Source organism: Parus major, chromosome 1 (assembly GCF_001522545.3).
Source record: "Parus major isolate Abel chromosome 1, Parus_major1.1, whole genome shotgun sequence".
Taxonomy (NCBI): domain Eukaryota; kingdom Metazoa; phylum Chordata; class Aves; order Passeriformes; family Paridae; genus Parus; species Parus major.
The window spans coordinates 79,407,526-79,430,209 of record NC_031768.1 but is presented as its reverse complement, the minus strand read 5'-3'; the positions used below and the strand labels follow the sequence as shown (position 1 = coordinate 79,430,209).

The window sequence follows — 22,684 nt, the reverse complement described above, 5'->3', positions numbered from 1 at the left end:
AATAACATTCCATCTTGTGGGAACTGACACTTACCAATTTCTCTTTTATGTAAAATATACTACCATTTTTCTCACAACCATAAATTGCACCAGGTTGTGGAAATATTTTTTTTTTTTTATTTTTTTGGAGGAATAGAACAGATGTGGTACTTAAAAAGGACAGAAATAGAGAGGCAGGACAGAGTTGTTCTCATCTGAGATTCCTTGAATTCAAACAAGGGAACCAAAACTAACTTCCTGTGGGAAGTTGTTTTGGGGGGTATATGCCACCAAGAAGAAAAGTTTTTACTAGCATCACTTCCAGTAAGCCTCCATGACAGATGAGGAATTGTGTACTTGTGGATGGTGTTTTCAAAATTTACTGTTCAATTGCTTTTTGCAGATCAAGCCTCAGGCACATGAGGAAATTACACTTATACAGTACATGGCTCTTCTGCTGGGAAATAGAGTACAAAACTGACCTTGCTAGCCCACACATAAGAGACAGGAGTAGTTGATACTGGGGCACAGAACAGGTGATTCTCTTCCTCTGCTTCCAGTTCTGAAGTCCCAACTGAACTGGGATGTGGGCATGAAGGTGATTAAGGGCTGCAGTATCTCTCCCATGAGGGCAAGACTGAGACAGCTGGGATTGTTCAGCCTAGGAAAGGGAAGTCTCTGGAGAGACTTTATTTACAGCCTTCCAGTATCTAAAGGGGCTTCAAGAAGGCTGGAGAAGGACTGTTTACAGGGGCATGTAGGGGTGGGACAGGAGAGACTGGCTTCAAACTGGAAGAGGGTGGGTTTAGAGTAGAAGAAATTCACTGTGAGAGTGGTGAAGCACTGGCACAGGCTGCCCAATGAAGCTGTGGATGTGCCATCCCTGGGAGTGTTCAAGGCCAGGCTGGATGGAGCTTTGAGCAACCTGGTCTAGTGGAAGGTGTCCCTGCCCATGGCAGGGGTGTAGGAACCTAGAGGATCTTTAGGGTCTCTTCCAACCCTAGCCATTCTATGATCCTATGAACAAAGGCTACATTTTTGATGTTCTCTTTACTTTTACCTAAATGGGGACACTCAAAGTTATTAAGTTCATCTCTACATCTGTAGGTGAAGTTATTGCTTAAAGATATCTTGTAATGATGTGACTGGCACATAACTGCACTGGATTTTTTTTCCCTTTTCGTCAAACTGTGTGCCCTTCCTGTTCCATCCTAACTTTACATTAACTCCAACAAGCAGTACTGAATGTGCCCCCAAGGGAAGGTTAGGATATCAAGATGGTGGAAAAAGCCATTAGTGCCTCTTCCTTATGAGTAGCAGCCAAATTTGGATCTGTCAGTGGTTGCTGCTGCAGGATCATCAGTGTAAGGCAAACAAGGAGTTGCCACATTGAAAGAAAATATTTGATGAAACTTCCTTCTTCCTTCATTTACAGAAATGTATAAACCAGCAAACAAATGTTTCGCCAGGAAACATAACTCTTTCAGTGGTAGCTAGCCTTTGAGGTTCTGTACTATTACCTTGCTGCTGCAAAAGAATATAGCATCTCTCCGTGCTTCCCTGTGCAGTTTGAAGGTGTAAGAATAAATTACAGCTCCCAGCAGGCTGAATGCACAGCTGGCATTGATTGCTTTGTTCCTCCTGTCAACTTAATTGATAACTGCGCAAATGTGAGATTCATCATGACCAGCTACATCCTGCGAAGTATACAAAAGAGATTAAATCTATTTCCATTCCTGTCTATGAAGTTCTGCTGAGGGAGAGCGATAGCCAAACCCTTATTTATAAGGAAACCAAACCACTTATAAACAGTTTATACTAACTAATTTCCACAAAAACCTTTATTCCTGGTATTGAAAGGGTCAGTTACTCAGAGCTCCAATTGCCTTTCCTTTCTCAATGAGCAGAATCTTACGCTCTACAGATAAGCAAAAAAGCCTGTGTTGCTGTCCCCCAGTCCAAGGTATAGCTCTGCCTCCCCATAGTTCTGAAGTGTGGAAGGGAATTTTTCACTCTCTCTTTACAAATGGAAAACACTGGATCACCTACTCTGTCCTTGCCCAACTCCATTTGCCCAGTTCCTTCATTCAGCCTGGTTGAAGCAATCAGTAAATCTTACAACTGGGAGAAACTGACTCTTCATCCTACACTGGAGCTGCAATACAATCTGACAAAATTAAACTTGGATGGACCAAGTATCATTTGGATATCTGGGTTATCAATTGCCTCTTTAGAAAATCACTTCCAAAGGGACAGTGCCTGGAAGTTTATTTCAGCTTGGAGAAAGTTTTAGCAGGACCTGTTAGAGTAGTACAACAAGTAATAGTTTTAAACTGGAGAAGGGTCAATTTAGCTACAGTAGGATTTCTGCAACGCAGGTGAGAAAACACTGGAACAAGTTGCCCAGATTGATGGTAGATGCTCTATCCCTGGAAACATTCAGGGTGAGAGTTCTGAGTAACCTGTTCTAGTTGAAGGTGGCAATGGGATTGGACTGGATGGCCTTTAAAGGTCCCTTCCAACCCAAATCTTTGATCCTATGATTCAGATTATTTTATGGTTAAAATACTTTTAGTTTGCCTTTTTTGCTTTACTAAAAATACTTCTAGTTTGCCTTTTTTCCTTTCTTTGCTAAAGAAATCTATAAGCCTATGTGCTGAATCTCCAGGTGACACTGTCATACTCATCTAGGGACCTCTGTCTGCAGCTGGTAGAAATTGGATATACTCACCATGACCTGTTTTTTTTCCCTCCCTAAATTTCTCTAGTAACATTAATGGGATTTCAGTGTACAGTTAACAGTGCTATTCAAAAAGCTGAATGATTATGAACATCATGAACTTCCCTATGGCAGAGCAGAGAAGAAAACACTAATTAAATGAAATACAGAAAACTTGCTTCTGCTGTTTGAAGCAGAACCAAAGTGCTCTGTTCCTTACTGAACAGCACCTGCTGACAGGAAGTGTCCTTAGGGAAACCAGTAGGAGCTGAATTTAGCAAGCAGTCTTTAGTCTTTGTTAAGGTAAAAGATAGTTCCCATTACACCACTGAGACTTGTGCCAGTTAGAAACTATGAAGTCAAGGATGCTCCTGTCAGCATCAACAGTGTTTCTCCTGATGGATGCTGCACTCTTAAACATCTTCAGCTTGGGGAGCTCAAGGAATCTAGGAGGAGGAGGAAGAGGTGGAATAAGAGTGCTTTGTTAGGCACCTCATGCAGGAGGGGCTGGACCTGGTTCAAATAAACTCCAAACTTGTTCCAACTTTTAATTAAGGGAAGAAAATGGGAGAGGCAATAATAGAAAAGCTTTTCACAGGAGGGTATCGGATAAGAATAGACTTGCTAAGTTTACATGGCACCTTCCCCAGATGTGCTTTGCTCGCTTGCTGACAGCGCAGCTGACATGTTCCTGATGCTGCCATCCACACTACTTCCAAACTTGGCTGTACTTTTTAGAAGGAAACCCAAGTCACAGTTGCTGGACACAGCGACTGTTGTGACAACACACCCTTATGTAACCCGCAAGAAGCAGGAGCTCAGGCAGAGCAAACATGGTCAGCTGCAAACACAGAGCACTTAAAGATTTAGATCTCTGTGGTTGCTCATACCTTCAAATATTTCTGGAATCAACACCCCCCGCCAATGAAGCACTGCTTTTGCTTTCTCAGCTCTGTCTCCTAAGCTGTATTTCCATACTCTCCACCAGAGCCCGCAAGCCTGGACACCTCCTGCCTGCCCTAAAGTTCTCTTCAGTCTGCAGCACACACCATATTATCCTGGCAGTAGCCTTACAGAGAGTGTGGGTACTGACAACAGTGATAGTGTTGTCCACTGCCATGGCAGAGGAGTCAAACATAAACATCCTATCTTATCACAGGCAGTAAGAAACACACTTTGTAAGGAAAGTTCATTGTCAGTATGCTCAAAATCTTAACTGTGTGATGAAAGAATGATTAGTCTCTATTATTAAAGAAAAAAGGAAGAAAGGATAGTACAACTCTTTCAATAGACAAGCAGTTATAATATTCATGAGCTGTTTCTCTTTCTGGAATCTCCATTATCCAGAAGCGCCCCTTCTCCAACCATCCCATGTCAGTAGTCCTCTATACCACATTGCATGCCAGTTTTCATGGCCCCTGCACGTATGCCTCTGCAACTTGGCACTAAAATCAGAAGCATGCTGCTCTACACAGTAAACCTGCTTTAGTTTTAGTAGTTATATAAATATGTCTACACCAAGAAACTACAGAATGAGAAACAAGGTAAACCAAGTAAGACAGTAGCCACCTGGACATGAGAAAAGTTTTAAAAGCAGAACAAGCCAGAACAAAGCTGCAGGCAGGTTAAGAAGTTCAGACAAAGCAAGTCTGGCAGGCTCTGGGACCCTGCAGAGCTGGAATGAAGCTTCTGCCATGCTACCAGCCACGGGAATCCCCTGTTCATAGAACTGTCAGCAGAGACTGGCAGCTGGGGATGTGGGGGAGGCCCCAAGTTTTTTAAGAACAATCATTAAGGACAGATATTTATCCATATATACGCTTAGTGTCCAGTCCTGGTAAACCTGAGAAATTGATTAAATTAACCCAGCTTTTCTTTCTGTATTTTCAAACCACCCCTGCTCATCTACTTCAGCCTGACTGGACTTTGGTTTTGCAAATATTATCCTTGTTATCTGCAGTCCGATAAAAAACTGCCTGGCCTGAGGACCAGATACTTGTATAGGATTCAAAGTGTAACCGCAGGATTTGGCACGTGCCTTTGAGAAAGCATTACACTCTGTTTTGTGCTAAAACACACAGAATATGGAGAAGCTCTGGCAAAACCAGCTCTCTCACAGCTACTGCTCAGTCTACACAAAACTATACTTACAACATCAGTGAAGAACACCTGCAATGCATGGAGGAAGAGGAATGACATACAGAGCCGCATGTTGCAAATAGTTACACTTATTGAAGTACTCTTATGGGAGAGTTTAAGGTAAAACATATGGGCATTATATAATACAAATGTGAAATACAAAAACTCATTAAAATTACACATGGTTTAGCTTAAGAATGATGCACTCAGAATTTGGGTATTGCCACTAAATCACACTGAATTTTTGGCCTCTTTTCAGCGTGCAAGTCCTAACCATACCCATGTCTTCAGGTAATGTGTGTCAATACAACTGTTTAATAATAAATGCAACAAATTTAACTTGGTGTTTTGTAAAGTAAAATGTTGTTGAGGAAAAATAACAGCAAAAGAAGCACTGACCAATGCCACTGTGCTTACACAGCAAGGAGGTGAACCCTTATAAAGGTACGTGAGGAAAGTATAAAACACTGTCAAGTTTAGCAGTTGGGAATGTCCTTAGCATGTCCTCTCTGAATTATTTTTCAACAAACATGTGACAATCCTTCTCTTAAAAGCTTATTTTCAACTACATTTCAATATCCTCCATCCATTCATTTTACCAACCATCTCTTCTTTACATTTGTTAATTGCTCTTGAAAAGCACAAGCATCCCACTTAAGTTACTCAGTAAAGTTAAACTCTGGTAACAGAAGAGCCAACAAGCTTCCAGTTCACAAAGCTGCAGTTAAAGAACATAAACTACCTCTTTATTGTAGGTTTACCTCTTTATTGTAGGTTTTGCTCTTGAGTAGACACTCAAAATGTTAACTGTTTTCACTATGGGCACAACATTTAAAATTTGGGTTGTTCATGTACATAGCGATATAACCTGATTACAAGGCATTCCCTTGAAAAAAACCCCTAAATTAAGTCCCTTGGGGTACAGAAGCACACTGTATCAACTCTGTCTCATTATACACAAGCCTGATTTCCAATTAAGGAGGAACAAATTAGATTAAGCACATTAGGCTAGAAGCACATTAGGTTAGTTTTCTCCCAAGCATGGAATTCAGCAATAATATTGCAGTATAAATATTTATCATAGGTTTAAGTCACATTTCAGAGAACAAGGTTTCTGGACCAAAAATATTTCATAAAGCATTGTAAGGTAACAGATCTGCCTCCAGGTAGCTTTAAATGAATTTTGTTCCAATGCAGCTTTCATTAAAATTTAACAAGGAACTAATTTTTCAAATGCTTGTTTCCAGTAGGTAACAAAAATATTTTACTCAAAAGGATACTTCCTTTTTTTGCTTAACACTCATTTGACTGTAGATTAGTTTGTAATGTCTGTGACACCTTGGTTACCCTCTGGTTAAAACATCTACCCAAACTTTGGGATAACACTAGCTATTTATTACCATAGAAGATACCAGGCTTCAAGAGGTGAACCCTTTTCTACACTGAGCGAATGCCAGAGGTTTTGAAAAGTATCTTCTTTTCCCAAGAAACCAAAAAAACATCCAAGCAACAGTACCTTCAGCAACTTTAGAAACAGACACTGTATCTAGAATTACTCCACTTCTATACAGTTTGTGACAGCTCAAAATTCTTGGACTAAACTATTTCTATGAATGAGGCAGCCCCTCATCTCGGTAACCACACTCAGATTTCTGCAAAACTCACATATCCTCACTGGGGTGCAGCATCAGAAAGCAATAAGCAAAGCAAGGAACAACAGGTGGGGGAAAACCCCTTGGAGATGCAGTTTTTCTCCCATGTAGACTCACATTTAGAAAATGTCCACTTACATTTTACTTTACCAAACATCTTGCCAACTAACAGGGAAGTTCTCACTCATAACAAAAGGAATCAAAAACCAACCCCAAATGCAACCAGCATGTAATAAGAATTTTATTGAATACATTTAGAAAAAAACTAGAGCATGAAGACATGAGATTAATTGCTGTAAGTTTTATGAATGTGCAGAATCAAACAGCCATGCGAAAAGCCATCTCCTCTTCAACTGTAATTCAAGACTCTTATAATGGCAAAATTATTACCACCCTAAAACAGTGTTCCAGACACATAACTTACTTTAAAAGGATCTCCTTCCTGAACAAAAGTAAAAAATTTAGTAGCAACTGGGAAAGACCAATCATTAACAGGTACAGTATTTAATCAATACTCATGCCATATTTAAAGAATGCAAGCCAAAAATGTATCATTATGTAGAATAGGTATTTTTTTTCCCCAAGGCAAAATTCCTAGTAAAACTAATTCCTAAACTACTGAAATGGTGACTTGATAATGTACACAATCCAGAATACCATCCAATGGAAGATTTTTTTGTCAAATTGTGTCAGTGCCATGTATGACCTATGAGTCAGAGTAGGTGATCAGCCCTGTGCTTAGCAGTGTATTAACATTTCACATAAATTCCAATTCCTCCAAGAAATGTTGTTACAGATACAAGATCACAGAATTGTTAAGATTGGAAAAACCTCTAAGATCACCACCCACCACGGTAGCACCACCACCATGTTCACCATTAAACCATGTACTTAAGTGCCACACCCATGTTTTTTTTTAACAGCTCCAGGCATTGTGACTGCACTGCTTTCCCTGAGGAGCTTGTTCTAATACCTGACAACCCTTTCCATGAAAATCCTTTTTCCTAACATCCAATCCAAACCTCCCTACCACTTGAGGCCACTTCCTCTCATCCTATCACTTGTTACCTGGGATGTAATGTTAGGTATGAAATACGTTATGTTAGATAGGAAAATGGGCTTAGACATGAGGGAAAAGATTAAGATTTCTGTCATAAACTTGCACACCCATGCAATTTTTTGTATTATAAAGCAATCGTGAAGGTGAACTTTCATATGCACCTGGACAGTCAGTTCTGACTCATGTAACATGCTTGTTTACATGTGTAACATGTAAACCCATAGTGAAACACACTACAACTCTTAAAACACTTATTTATAAAAATATAGTTAGACTGTATCAACTTAATCAATTTGATAAATACAGCACAACATCTGAAAGCATGAAAAAAAGGATAAATTCAATGCCAAGTATTCCTGCTCATACTAGTTTGCAATTTAGTATTGTATTATTAGACAGGGGAAAGCCTGATGCAAAATCACTTTGCTTACTTGACAAGTCTTGCTTTTGGGAAAGTATCAATCGTGATTGGTTCAGTACACTACAGCTGGCCTCACTTTCTCTCCACACTTACCAATAAAAGTTACAGCCAAGCCAATATTCCATCAAAGTGTCTGCTACCATTATGCATGTCAAGATGTCACTGCATGAAACACGAGGATCAACCCTTGGTGTGTTGAAGCCTGTTGTGAGCAACTGCTGAAAACACATGAATTTAGTGAGTGATGCAGCTCTTGCAGCTTCAGGATAGATGCAGACATATGGTTATAAAAAACTGCTAAGAATTGCTGCAGTTAGTTCATGGCAGTCCAGGCCGTCTGAAGGTTTATCTTTTTATTTTGAAAAGCATCCCAGGCGATAGAAACTATGCTGTTACTGTAAAATCTATACTTTCTTGACTAACCAAACCTGGTGGAGTTTTTATGGGTTCCTTAATTTGTTTGCTTGCTTTTTTAAACAAGTAAGTTTTAAAAGAGGTTGTACTGCCACTGATGGGGAGAGTCGTTATAGAACACCTGAAGTATTGTTAGCATTGTGCTGAAAGTATGAACAACAGGAAAAGAGCAGGAGGAATGCATAAAAAGCAAAAGCAAATTTGGGGACTGTGTTTACAGGAGCGTTCTCCCTTTTATGCCAAGGTGACTAAGCTACCAGCAGAACATAGTTTCAAAGAGTATAACAGTAGTTACAGGATCCCAAAGACTGAAGCATTCACAGCAGATGGTCCAATCATCCACATTTCTCTCCATTTAGGGTTTAGTGCACTAAGGCAGAAGACAACTTACTTAAAAACAGAAATTCTGTTTTCCCAAGGAATTCCATTTTTCATGCAGCTCTTTAAAATGGATTTTACATTATGTAAGCCTACTGCACATGAGGATGCAAATTAAGTGAAAATATGTTTTCCACATTTTTTAAACATATTTAGGATATTTATATATCCATATGGATAGACAAATTTGAACTTGCTTGTTAAACAAGAACTTTATCCTGGCGTTTAAGCACTGCTAATTTTGCTGTCCAAGTTCAGAGTTCTGCACACACAAACACAGACGGCATGCTAGTAGCTACAGCTATGTAGAATTTTTTATCTTCTGATGTTCTCAGTGTCATACTAATAAGTACTCCACTTGTTGGTTCAGAACACATCAAGGAACATCTGTTCAATTTTCAGAGGACCACTTGGCAGGCACACATTTTATAAGCTTGTACCCTATCACTTTGTAGTACCTGACATTTTCAAATTAAAAAAAAAAAAAGAGGAAAAAAAAGTCATTAATAGAGGTTAACAGAATCTATACAGCAGAACTTAGAGCTGAAATTTTGTAGAAGAGTCCAAGGGAGTATGAAACCATGCTTAAACTAAGTAGTCAACAACAAAGGATCTTGAAGTGAAGGTAGAGAAGCACCAAAACAATTTTATATATGCATTTGTATATGTTTATCACCAGTGTTACTTTCTTTGTCTTCAGGGATGGTTTCTTTGGTAATGTATTTCCTACTACTTTAAGCATGAAGTAGGACTTCAAGTACTGTTAGAAGTTTGGGCTCAAGTCAAGTCATACTATTGGAAAACAGCAAGATTCTTAGAAATCTGTTATTTCACTTCAGAATGCCTTTACTACACCCTGTGTTTCTCCTGACACAATTCCAGGTCTGCCAAGGCTGGTAGATGAGCATCCATGCATTTTAACAGTCCACAAGACCTTTTGTTTACATATATATGATTAGGCACAATAAATAATGGTGTGCATTTTTTATTACTTTTATAGGAAATCTTTTTTATTTCAGCTGCAAGCCAAAATTAAGAAACTATTCCAAGCAGAACCAGAAAGCAACCTTACTGTGTGTGTGGCTGCTTGGATAAAAAAAAATATTAAAAAAATCTAATTTTTAAGCTATCCTGTTTTCAGCCATGTACCTTTACTGATGAACTGAAAAAAAACTAAGGTATTGATTTCTAATTATGGTCTGCTCAAAAGATACAGTATCCTTTTAAAGTATTTTGATTCAAATGTATAATTACTATTTGAGACAGACATTTTAAAGCATGTTGTTTCTCCCAAGATTTGTCCTGTATATAACTACAGTTTTTAGATGACCATCCCTGACCATCCTCAGAGTCAAGAGATACGCACATCTATAAGGAAATTGTTTTACCAAGACACCTACAGGGTGTGCTGGCTTCTCCTATATATCACATATCAACCTACTTTGAAAATCTCAAAACTCTTCTCAATGTTGTAGAATACAACAGACTATATGTTCTAAAGGCTGTCAAACATATACAGCACTTTGGTTATTTTACAACAGTTTGTTGTTTGCATACTCTTCACAGCTGAAATGCTAAGTTATATAACCATTTCCACTGTCCATTTACTTTTATATTTAAATAGCAAATGTAAAAGAGTAAAACAAAAAATCCCTTCTTGCCACCTTTTTTTAAATTTTAACGTGATCTGCTTTGACACATGAAAGACAGCAGGAGTCAGCAAGTACAGAAATCCTTGGAATAATACCAATTATTTCATCCTTCCACAGCCAACAGTATTGAAACAAACCTTCATTTCAGAACACGAAAGTCTACAACTTCATATTTCTGTTTATGTAACCTTTTACTTTAGAGGTGGAATTGCATGCTAATCAGTTCAAACTCAGCTTTTTTTTATCTGCATTACTGTATGCTTCTTAACAGTGGTGAATTTAACACAGGCAACTTAATGCATCCAGTCTAAACAGAACAGCTGAAAAATAGAGAAACCCACTGTGAACAGAGAGCACATCTACTGGGATAGCCAGTGCATGGTAAGGAAGGTTGCAAGCAAAGGGCAATAGCTGTTTACTCTAAATTCCCACAGAGACATTGCATCTAGCATAAACATACCCATGGGAACAAGAGCAGAAATAACTGTCACCCATTCAAGTTTACACCCCCATTTACTGTGCGTCAAATTTCTTTCTAAAAGGGAACAGATGATCTAGCATTAAAAAAAAAAGAGATCTATATAAAAGTTAAATATTTGATTACAGTAGCAAGTCACCACTTCATCATGGGAAATAACTTGTCTCTTGGAATCGTTATTGATCCGAACCCTCCTGTTTTGGTTGTGTGTTGGATACTGGTAACTCCAGGCTTGCCCATAGCAGGGGCTCTGCTTTTCTCATGGTGAGCTCAATCTTCGTAGCAGTCATGTTCACATAACTCCTTTTTACATCAATCACCTGGAACAGAAAAGGTGTTTCACACTTCAGTTTAACAGACTGATAGATGTTGGGGAATTAATTAAGGAGTACCTCATCATTAAATTTCAGTAGATGTTTATTTAGGTAGATGAAGATTCCTCTGGTATCTTGAAAAATCAGCTGTTTCCCATTCCAGAACTATGGAATGTTTATGACAAACATATTCCTATGCAACTCTAACATATATTGGCTATCATACATAAGCAAGGGTTTTCTGCAACACTGCTACCACAGTGTTGGGATCAAAAAAGACCTTGGACGCCCACCTTCTATACAAAGCAGTGCCCATTATGGTGTCACACTGGATCTCCTGGGTCTTTATATTCAGATCTGAATGTACTTAATGTCATGTAACGGAAATTCTTTCAAAAAACAGAGTAATGAGGAAAACTTTGAAATTCCATTTTGAAAGAGAGGAAGCTAAAGGCTTATGTCTTGACTTCCTTCTGCGATTTTTTTGTTTGTTTTTTTTGTTTGTTTATTTATAATAGAAAACATTTTTTTATACTTACTCCCCATAACTTCACACTGCGATGAAACTCCTTTTCTCCTTCAAATACAATATGGATATTTACCTTAATAGGAAAAACAATAGAAAGTAAGGAAATTTTATCATGTTAATAAAACAACTGCCACCTCAAGCATGTTTAAACAGAATATACCATGTTAGGACTTGGATCCTACAATGATCAAAGTGATAAAATTGTCCCTCAGAAATAGAAATGAGTATTTATTTTAATAGATTTTGATGCAGTTGCAGTCAACAGTGACCACTGTTAGTTTATTGTTTAAATAAAGGAATCAGAGAAGCATTTTGACACCTGTTTAGTATTAGCAGCTGAGGAACAGCATGTAATGAAGAATGGTATCAAATTTAGTCAAATGCAAGTAAATGATAAATCTATAATTATTTATGCATATGGTAATGCAAACCCATCACGCTTGGGTTTTAATTATGGAAGTAAAATGAAAGATTTTTTTTTTTTCATACTGTATTGCAGCTTTTAAAAAACCCACACATTAAAGTGCAGATGTCCAAACAGAAGGGAGGGAGAAAAAACCTATACATACTTGAAAAAGCACAAATGCCAAGAAAAAGCAGCTAATCAAAGAAGAGTTTTATGCTATCTCTGCCTTGTAAATAAACCTGAGCAGATTTTCCTAAGTTCAAGTTGCTGATCCTAAGGTAGAGGCTCACCATTGTGCTATTAGCTTCTACATAGCTCAGATCAGGGACGGAGTTTTTAGCGTATACAGAAATAGTCACTTCTCCTCCAGTCTGGTGCCAATCGTGCCTGCATGGAACTACTTTTGTACCCTGCATAAGGAAAAAAGTTACACAAAAAAAAGAATTAGAATTATATTGAATTTTTTTTTACAGCATTAACAGCATAAATTCTCAGGACTTTTTTTAATAGCCGATTAGCATAGCTAATAAAGGACTATATTTCATCTTCACAGGAGATTGCAAGACTCCGCTTGCAATTCTTTTTATTAAGTATTTCAGTATCTCCCTCTCAAACAAACTACAGCATAAAAACTGTTACTTGGTGGATCAACTTCCTTTCCAAGATTACAGCTAGCCAGCAGGTTACAAAAACAAACTGAACTAAGAGAAAGGATGCCGTAACTCCTGGAATGCTTCATATTCCTGAGAAAAAAAGCATTACCCTCTGTTCTCTGATGCAGAAAAAGTAAACTGTGAAATAACCTTCAAAATAAAAACAAAAAGTTAAAGTAAAAAGCCCCCTTGTTGGATAGAAGCCCATTATCTGAATACACATACAGTTAATATACACATGGTTTCTTTAAATGTGGGTAAATTCCTTACTCTCTTTTCATCCACTTTCCTGCTTTAGGCTCACAACTTCAGCTTTTTTTAATCCCTACTTTCTTCACTTGCAAAAAATTCTTGAACAAAAATACAAATCTTCAAAGCAAGCAATTATATGACACAAAGGTAGTAAAGGATTTGTGAAATAATTGCTCTAGAATGAGGTAACAAAACGACAGTTTTTATAATATACCTCTATTTTCTTCTGTTAAACATTCCTGATGTTTGCAGTATCAAACACATTTTTCCTCAGCAACAGACGATATACTCATAGCAAGAACTTTGCATTCACCTGTATCCAGTGTGACCAAATAGTGCTTTTCAAGTGTTTTGGTCCATTATTATATTCTATAATACAAGAAACAAGTATACCTGTACACAGACTACTTCACGCTCCATTTCTTAGTCTTCCTGCTGTGCACAGTATCCTCCACATTACGTCAGAGGTAGTGATCTGTAATAGCTCAACTACAGTAATAACGCAATCCAGCTACCACCTACATTTCAGTATTCAAAATTCACAATGGCCAGTTACAGAGTGCAATCTTAATGCTACTTACTGCATCCTTTTTAGTCCATACGTGTGCGCCTCTTGTGCAGCCTTCTTGAGCTAAAAATGTATTGAAGTCAGAAGTTTTTCTTTTACAACAGCTCCAATACTTCATCCTTGAAAGTTTGCAAAGTAATTAACAAACAATATTTAGGACACTATTTACTGTGAACATTTAAGGTCTTTCCTTTATGCAATATTTCTGTTACTTTAGTATACCCCCTTCAAGCACTGTCGTTTTTGACTGAAGAGGGAATAATACTGAATAAATCAAGACAACAGCTACAAAGAAAGCACAAACACACAACAGACTAGTTAAAAAAACCTGAAGCTAACTGAATACTAACCCTTCACAGAACACAGGTATAAAAACGGAAGTTAGCTGAATACTAACCCTTCATGGAATATAGGTACACCAGAATGGTATATACATACTTCTTCTGTGCTGTGTGGTCCTTCGTATGTCTGGTGGGACAAAGCATTTAAAGTATATTACTGTTACAGGAATTGGAACGAGATAAAAATTCAAACAAAACATAACAAAAACCAGAAAGATGGTATGACAAAGCTTTTGGGTAAATAATCTATATCTAATGGCTTGTTCTAGCTTTTCAAAGTAACCATTCAACCTTCCTTCACAAAAGGTTCTCTGGCACTGCTAAGAAGCTGTACTTTGTGTTAGTTCAATGGCACACATCAATGGTGACACCATCTATGCTCATAAAGCATAGATCCTCAGAGATTTGTGTCTTTAAAATACTCTGAGCATTCAGAGAAAACAAGAACTTAACTTGAAAGTAAATTAAATTCATCATTCATAAAACACATGGATTCTCTAATGAAAGTAAAATAAACAATATACAACTTAGCCACTGAATATCAGTTCTTCCCAACACAAAGACTGCCAAAGTTCTCCCACCAGAACTTCAGTAGATAATGCAAAATCTGCCAGGTAAAACAGCTATTTAAATCTTACTGTCCCATTTTGCACAACACAAGCGTGTCAGTGTAACTTTCGGTTTAAATGACTATGTAATATAATGACTAATTTTGGTGCTAGAAGTGTTAAAACAGTGACTTTAATTCTTCTTGCAGGAAGCATTAACTGTTAAGATCTGTAGATGCTTCTGATCTACACACAGATCATCAAGAGCAACTCAAGTGTTATCAGTAAGCCACCGCTCACCAATATTACATTTAAGCTGTAATAACAATATTGCAGTTAAGCTGAAACACATCAGTACCATGGATTTGACAAGCTCACTAATTAGTAGTTCATTACAGGTTTAAAAAAAAAAAATCTTTGACTTTCTGCAAACAATTCACATTTGTCCATACAAAAGTGTGTTATCAAATGTGCATTTGTTAAATCAAATGGACTTTGTGCCTTTTCCAAATTAACTCATAGCACACAAAACCACAAATCTGCTCACTTAATAGCCGAGCGGCTGGATTTAGAGTACAACTGAATCGCTTACTTTTGAACAGCCTGCATTTTTACATGCCGTCCCAATCTTGATTTCATCACTATCTTCCTCTGTAAACAGAATATTATTGAAAATAGAAAATGAATTGTATAATCCACTCAACACTTTGCTTTTATTAAGAACTAAAATGAGCCAAGGAAGAGGTTAGAAAAACCTCCCTCTTTGAGCTTCTATTTTCTGTCTGACATTGAAATCTGCCAGAGAGGTACAAAGAAACATTCCAAAAGCTGTATTACCTATGCATCAAATTCTAGGCTCTATATCTTTACACATTTTAAGTGAGGTAAATAAGAAAAGATGAAGAGGATCATTACAATCACAAGGGAAGAGAACAATCATTCATCTTGTTCAGTTTTGTAAAACTAAGAATGTAGAAGGCTTCAACTGCTGTCTATAAATACACACAAGGAAATAATTTGGATACCATGGAAAAAGAAGAGCTAAATTAGTTTGGCACAAGAACAAAAGAGCATAAAATAGCCACAAGTGTAGGTTGAAATTACGAAGTTTCTTAAGGAACGGCGTAGTTCTGGAACCAAATTCCAAATAAAACGTGGGAAGAAGAAAGAGGAAAAACAGACAAGGGAGAACCAACTAGTCTTCAGAGGAACTTCACCAATTTATGAAGGCTTTATATGATACCATCTCTGCAACAATAAGGAGTAAAGTTCATTTCTTGGTAACTTTGTCAGTCACATATTCAGAAATGGATGTTCCCATTATGTCCATTCTAACCACGAAACCTTAGAAAAGACCCAGTTCAAATAATGCTAAGAACAATGTACTGCTCCTGACAACCAGGTCTCCATGTTACCCACATCTGAACTTCAGCCATCATTCCCTGGACTGGAAGGCATTTCCCAGATTATTAAGAAAAAGAACTTCATTAGAGGAAACTATCACTTCAGGAACGACAAGATCAGCACAGCATTTATTTGTGTGACACTTAGCGTCACATACCTACTTAATCTCCCTGTCTCCTTACCTCTTCTCCCTTCATTTTCTGATGACAGTTTCAGTTTATCGAGAGCTTGTTTCAAGGAAGCTGACACTTTCAGCTGCAAATTTGTCATTGGCTCATCTGGGCTAAAAAAGTCCAAGTATTAGTGTCAACTTACTTCATGAGAAAGAATTTATAGAAGACAAAGCAGCAACTTTTAATCTTCCTACAAGACTCTTCCTTTCAAACCTCTCTTCAAAAAACAAACTATATTTGTAAATGCCAAACCTTACTGTTTATGAAAAAACAGACAAGAAACTTAGAAGGCAGTCTTGGCTTTCAACAGGAAATCCTAAATACTCTACAAAAATAAAAATAAATCAGATACTAAGGAATCTAAATACAAGCACCCCAAAATTATTTTTATTACTGTTTAAAATATTTAACACAGCTTGTAGTGGTACTTTAAGCTATGAGGTTATAGACTTCAATTTCTGCTTCTTGTGGATCTAAGTGCTGAAAGATCAAGTACTCCTTTCTCATAACTGGAATTATTTTCTCTTATTTTGAAGCTTAAGATAACATCATCATCGCTACCAAAACCAAAGTCTTCTAAGGTTAATTTTGGAATTTCTACACTATATGAAATGTACACTGAATAACCGAGCAAGCTTTAACTTGGCCAACTGACTACAAATTTGGAAAACCTTAAGTTTTATATACCATACCTTGGCCTCTTAATTGTTTCCAATGGTTTTGGTGCCTGAATTATATGTTCTTGAAATTTAGGTTTCAGTTCAGCTAGCTCCTTTCGTTCAGAGGTAGTTTTGACTTCTGGTTTAACAGGCTCAGGAGGTTTCTCGCTGTTATGGAGACCTTTTGTACAGCCCTATTGTGGAAAGCATATGTTTTTATTTATATATAAATGCAGCGTGGTTCATGTGCATTAAGAATTAACAAAAACTGCAAGAAGTTTTCTTGACTCATTTCTTCAGCTCCATCTTCTCCTTTAGCACACTCTAAACCCTGGCTGCAAAGGAAACCATACCACTGAGGTGGAAAATATTCTCATTTTTTATTCTCAAAATAATCTAATTTTGGATATAAGTTTAAAAAAAAAGTGCACACTTTCTGTAGTCAAGCAAATCAGCAATTAATGTTGACCATCCCTCTTTATTAGCAAGTAATTCTATCAAAACCTCTTTTGATAATTTTAACAATTAAAGCTTGAAAATGAGCATTAACTTCAGCATTATATGAAGAAAAATGGAGCATATAAGAATTAAGACAGTTTTAACAAGTAGGCTAACTTAAAACATGTAAGCACATGCACCATTTAATATTAATCACTGTCACTTGACAAGTATGAAAATTGTAAATAATCAGGAGTACATACCACAATGCTTAAGAAGTCAGAAAAGTCCGTTGTTCTCCTCTTACAACATGACCAACCCTGTGAACATTTTGGAATAGAAACAACACAGGCATGACTACCAAACTTGACAACAGCTTAAAAAACCCAAAACATTTATTAAATTCCTCTAAAAGATGCGGCACATCAAAATTAGCAATTGTTTTCTATCCTTCTGTGGATAATATTATCATCTTCATTTTTAGAAGCCAGAGAAGTCTTCTGGTTTGCTGATGCTGCCTTAATCAGAAAGTACAGTAAATGTGAGGCAATACTTCCCTGACAAGTTAGGTGCCAACTCTGTAGAACAGAAAATAGAACTGTTACTTTGTCTCATCAAGTAACATGTAAGCAAAACAACAAATACTACACCTGAGACCAGGGTGACCTGTGGCCCAATGTACAGGCCCTCTTTCAAAAATGATAGGGATTTTTTTTTTTTCCTTTTCTTGAACACCACTCAAATCTTTTAATTGCTTATTTCCCACCAACAGAGCTGGATATGTGCATTGCACAGCTATCCAACTACATCAATCAAGAGCACTTTTTATTATATAAACCAGAAATTCAATTTTAGAGCAAATTGCCTTGCCACTGTGAATAATATATCTTAGAACTCAAAGAACCATATTAGAGGCAACAGTTTGACTAATGCACCACCGCTTTGAAAGCTTAAGTGGTGCAACACAATGGGTTTTAGGTAGGTGGCTCTAAAATACCCTCAAAATATTAACCATTTCTACAGTTGTGGAGACAAAAGGTTCATCCTGCACACCTAGATTATCTAGAACTCATAGGAGGAAGAAAACAGCTCATTTGCAATTATAATAAACTTTTAATTAGGTCAAGAGGCAGGATAAGGAGATGGGGGAAAGTGGTGCTTGTTTATAAACAGTGAATATGTAAGATTATATAAGTAAATGTAAGTTTTTGAGCTAACTGTATAATTTCTCTCTTTATAATTATGTAGAATATTTTTGCACTGTACTGAGTACAGCTATAATTTTGTAGATAAAAAATTACCATAGTCTAAGCAACTGTACAGTATTTGATCTAAGATTATTTGCGGCACACAATGACCGATTCTGAAGTCAGATGCTGCAATATAAGCAACAGCTCACAGTAAACACACTGCCCAGCACAAATACAGAAGCTTTCACAAGGCCAAAAGACACCACATTGTTGGGATGAGATGCACTTCCAGTAGCATCTAAGTAACAAGAAAAAAAAATCCCCACTCAATCCCCTCAAAGCTCAGCTAAACAGCAGTTTAGTGCTCTAAGAAAAGTCACTTAGGCTACATTGATATTAATAAAGTGCCAGGCTTCATTTTTGGACACCAGATTTCTGACTACACACAATTAAATTATTAGAATAATTTCCTGTACTGTTTCAGCAGTTGTGTCGCAAATGATACCCTGTAAGCACTTTGTATGCATCCAGTAGATCCTGAAGAGGGAAAACACTTTAGCACAAAACCAAGGATGGGCTGTGCAGTTGGCTTAAGCACTGGAGATGTGCCATAGGTATATATGACTCATCATTGAAGATGCAGCCCAAGAATGCTGGACAGCTGCATAAGAGGCATGGGTGACCAGTCACAATTTAACCAACATCCTCATTTGGTTGATTAAATGAACATGACTGTTTTTTACAACAGACAAATGTCACATACACATTAGTGCACTGGCCACATTAGACCACAAGCAGCTGCTCTGAATTCCAAGCAGGTTAATTAACTGAAAGAGTATGAAACCTCTCAATGGCTCCACAGTCCTATTTAGAGGACCTAATTAAACTGGTGAGAGACCTAAAGTCAGTCAATCAACAGGAAACAAGTCATCTAGACTTGCATGGCATTTAGACCATATGAGTCGAGTTTTTCATTTCTTTTTTAGGAATGAGTAACTGTGCTTTTCTAATTTCATGGGGTTGATCATGATGGACTGAACATCAGTTTCTCAATACTGAAAGATCTGGAATGAAAAAGATGAAAAAACAAAAAAGATAGTCCTTAGAAGGACAGTTGCATACTTACTTTGAGAGCATCATGAAAAACAGGCACACCTGGATGGTATGTGCATGAACCTAGAAGACAATGATTATTATTAATATTAAGGCATACCAAGGATCTTTATTCATATGATTACAAACCCAGCAAAAATGCCACATTTGCAATTCATGTACACTGTGAGGCTGCCCCACTTCCCCGAATGCACATCATTACTCAGAAAAAATCCAGATTCCACAGAAAAACCTCTCTGAGTACGTATATTAAACATAAATAATCAGGTCTTCTTTCTCCTTAAGTATTATACAACATAAACTAGAAAGCAGGTTCTAAGACAAACTACTACTTCCACATGCAGCAAGTGGACCATCCCTGACTTTCATCAGTAATCAGGCCTTAATGATAATTTTGCAGAAGAAGGTGACCCAATGGCTACCTGACAGATAGAAAATATTGCTTTACCACTTCAAATACATCTATTTGAACCTGATCAGAGTGTTCTATTGACAAATATTCTGCTAAAAGTCTCTGAACGCAAATCATGAGTTCATGATTTTAACTGTAATTACCTTGTTCTTTTTTCAATGTTTGTAGTAACCTAAGCCACCTAAGGACTTGAACTCAAAGGTTAGTCTTCCACATGGACAGTTTTGACATGTCAATACTATTTATTGTTAATAGATTCTGTACAAACACTACACTGGAACACAACCTCCATTAATGAAAGTGTTTGTATTTAGAGATGTTTATCAACATTACACAGCTGTTCTCTTTTACTTGTATTCCTTTCACATGTAATAAAACTGCTCTGATTACATAACTTCTCAGTGACATTTACTGCATGGATAGTATTTTACTGACTTGACTCTAAACACTATCTTCTAGCCTTTAAAACAAAATTAGAAACACTTAAAATTAAAAGTGACACAAACAGTAATAATGCACATAATAGGAAGCTAAAGAAAAAATGATAAATAACTTCATTAGCAATCTGCCCACAGATATTAAATAAGCAAAAACCCAACACACACTTGATTGTTTTTATCTTATTTATAAATATGTAGATTTTAAAAAAAATCTTGTTTTGTATAATTTTCTTTGATTTTATATTCAGTGCCTAAGTCTAAAGCAGTAATACTGTCCAAATATGCATATTTTGGGACATTAGTCCTTCAACAAGATTTACAAATATATCCATAAACCTCTACCAATTCCTTCAGTTTCAGGAGGAAAAGCTAATGCTGGTAAACATCACAGGAAAATTAAATAGGAGAAAAGTGGCTATTTTGAATAGACCAGGACTTGACTGTTAAATAAAAATAAGAATAGAGGTTATTCTTTTCCAAAAGTATGAAACTATGTCATTAGAAGCATCATGAGGGTAAAAATAAACTGTTTTGTAGCAAGGACTGTATCTGAGAAGACTTAAATGACTATTTCCAATTCTTCACTAGAGAGATGCTGTTAATAACAACCATTTCAGAGACCAGAACCATCTCATAATCAAGTAACTCAGGGTTGGCTCAAGGCAGACACAGACAAGTGCCTGGCTGTCCATCTGGCCAAGGGCAATCCTTTTTCTTCACTCCCCGAAGCCTGCTCTGCAGCAGGTACATCGTGGAGCAAATGACAGCCCACTTGTCTGCTGCCTCCTGAGGGCCCTGCATGCTCCACAAGAGAAGATGCCAGGACAAGGAGCTCTGCAGTGCCTCAGCAGAGGCAGCAGGATCTGTCCACTGAGCAGCCTGACCAGTATCCCTGCTGGAGGACAGTAAAAACACCAGCTCATCTGCACTCATACTGAGTCCAACAGCTCTTATCTGACACGAGGGATCCCTTCTCACACTAGGCACCAAAAACTGGGAAATTAGGATACAAGCAGACAAAAGCATAGTCTAGTTCTGATTTGTATGAGATCAGATTGCTGCAGCCTTTGGTTGCTATTCTACATTTTCACTGAATAAAAAAAACAAAACAAATTACCTCTCCACTGCTGTTAATACCTTTCCTTTATCAGGAAGACCGAAATCTTTCAAAATCATTTTTTCTAACCATCAGATAATTTTGGAGTACTAGTACCAAAATTCTTTAAGGTTTTTGTTTTCGTTCGTTTGGAGCTTTTTTTGATGTCAATTTCATAGCCAAACTGATCTTACTGTGAACACACTGCTATCACCTTACTGCTACATCTTTAAAGCACTTTATTAGTAATTTCATTAAATATCAAAGTGGAAATTTGTAGGGGTCACCCAAACGCAAAACCTTGTTCTCTGTAGCAATCTGTGAATAATTACATTTACCTTCAGAACTGCTTAGTTTAGGATATAGTGATTTCACTGCATGTTCCAGACAATTACTGAAACAAATTTCATGGCATGACATTGTTTTCCCCAACCTGAGCACCACAGAGTTAGTATATGGCCATGCCAACCTGACCTAGTTTAGTACAGCTTGATCACAAACCGTAAAGAAGTGTTACTTTTAAACGAGTACAGATCACCAAGTCCTAATAGGATTTTTTCCTTTCTTTTCAACAATATATAACCTCATCTGCTTTGCCTTTTGGGGCAAAGGGGTGTAGGGGATGGTGGTGGAAGAAATCACTAAATGTAAGGATTCCACAACTGTGCTTGCTTCTGCTGTTATTACCATTAGCAAGTCCTACTCAATATGGTTCCCCTCTCTATGCAAAAACACATAGCTCAGAAAAATAAACACTCTTTATAAAAAATAAACACGGCTCTAAACCACAGAAAATGCACAGGCTAGAACATGTTAGCCTACTTCTAACCCTGGGGGTCACTAAAAATTTAATTAACGCAAAGAGAGCGTTCTAGAAATTCAACCCACTGAGTTACTTTATGAGGCAGGTGAAGGAGAGCCTTCTGAAAACTCAGATCACCCTTCTGCAGCCTCTGCAGAATTATGAAACCCCAAATGACAGAGCTTTAAATATGTTTCACCGGGAGTCTTAGCACGCACAGGAGAAGCTCTGCAAGCGCTCAAGGCACTTGGGAGAAGCAACACACGTGTGCCATTCAGGCACATTTAATTACCTGCTGCAAGTCCACACAGTTGAACTTAAAAAAATTAACAAAACCAAACCAAGCAAGCAAGCAAAAAGCCGCTGGTAACTGCGATGAATGCAACCCCCACAGAGGCCCTCAGCAGAGGAGCCTATGCTGGCCCTGAGAACCTCTGGCACAGCTGACGGCGCT

General features: G+C 37.5%; 1 protein-coding gene across 1 annotated transcript in view; it reads right to left on the bottom strand.

The window, feature by feature from the left end:
* Window positions 1–6,706: 6,706 nt before the first annotated feature.
* Window positions 6,707–22,684, bottom strand: part of CHORDC1 (cysteine and histidine rich domain containing 1) — a 16,543-nt gene continuing 565 nt past the window's right edge. The window contains exons 2-11 of the mRNA XM_015630804.2: window positions 19,494–19,543; window positions 17,441–17,497; window positions 16,773–16,933; window positions 16,090–16,190; window positions 15,096–15,154; window positions 14,012–14,082; window positions 13,628–13,733; window positions 12,432–12,551; window positions 11,746–11,808; window positions 6,707–11,212 (exon numbers count right to left, since the gene is read on the bottom strand). Coding sequence (XP_015486290.1) covers window positions 11,069–11,212; window positions 11,746–11,808; window positions 12,432–12,551; window positions 13,628–13,733; window positions 14,012–14,082; window positions 15,096–15,154; window positions 16,090–16,190; window positions 16,773–16,933; window positions 17,441–17,497; window positions 19,494–19,543 — 932 coding nt within the window. The 3' untranslated portion in view covers window positions 6,707–11,068. The remainder of the gene's footprint in view (window positions 11,213–11,745; window positions 11,809–12,431; window positions 12,552–13,627; window positions 13,734–14,011; window positions 14,083–15,095; window positions 15,155–16,089; window positions 16,191–16,772; window positions 16,934–17,440; window positions 17,498–19,493; window positions 19,544–22,684) is intronic.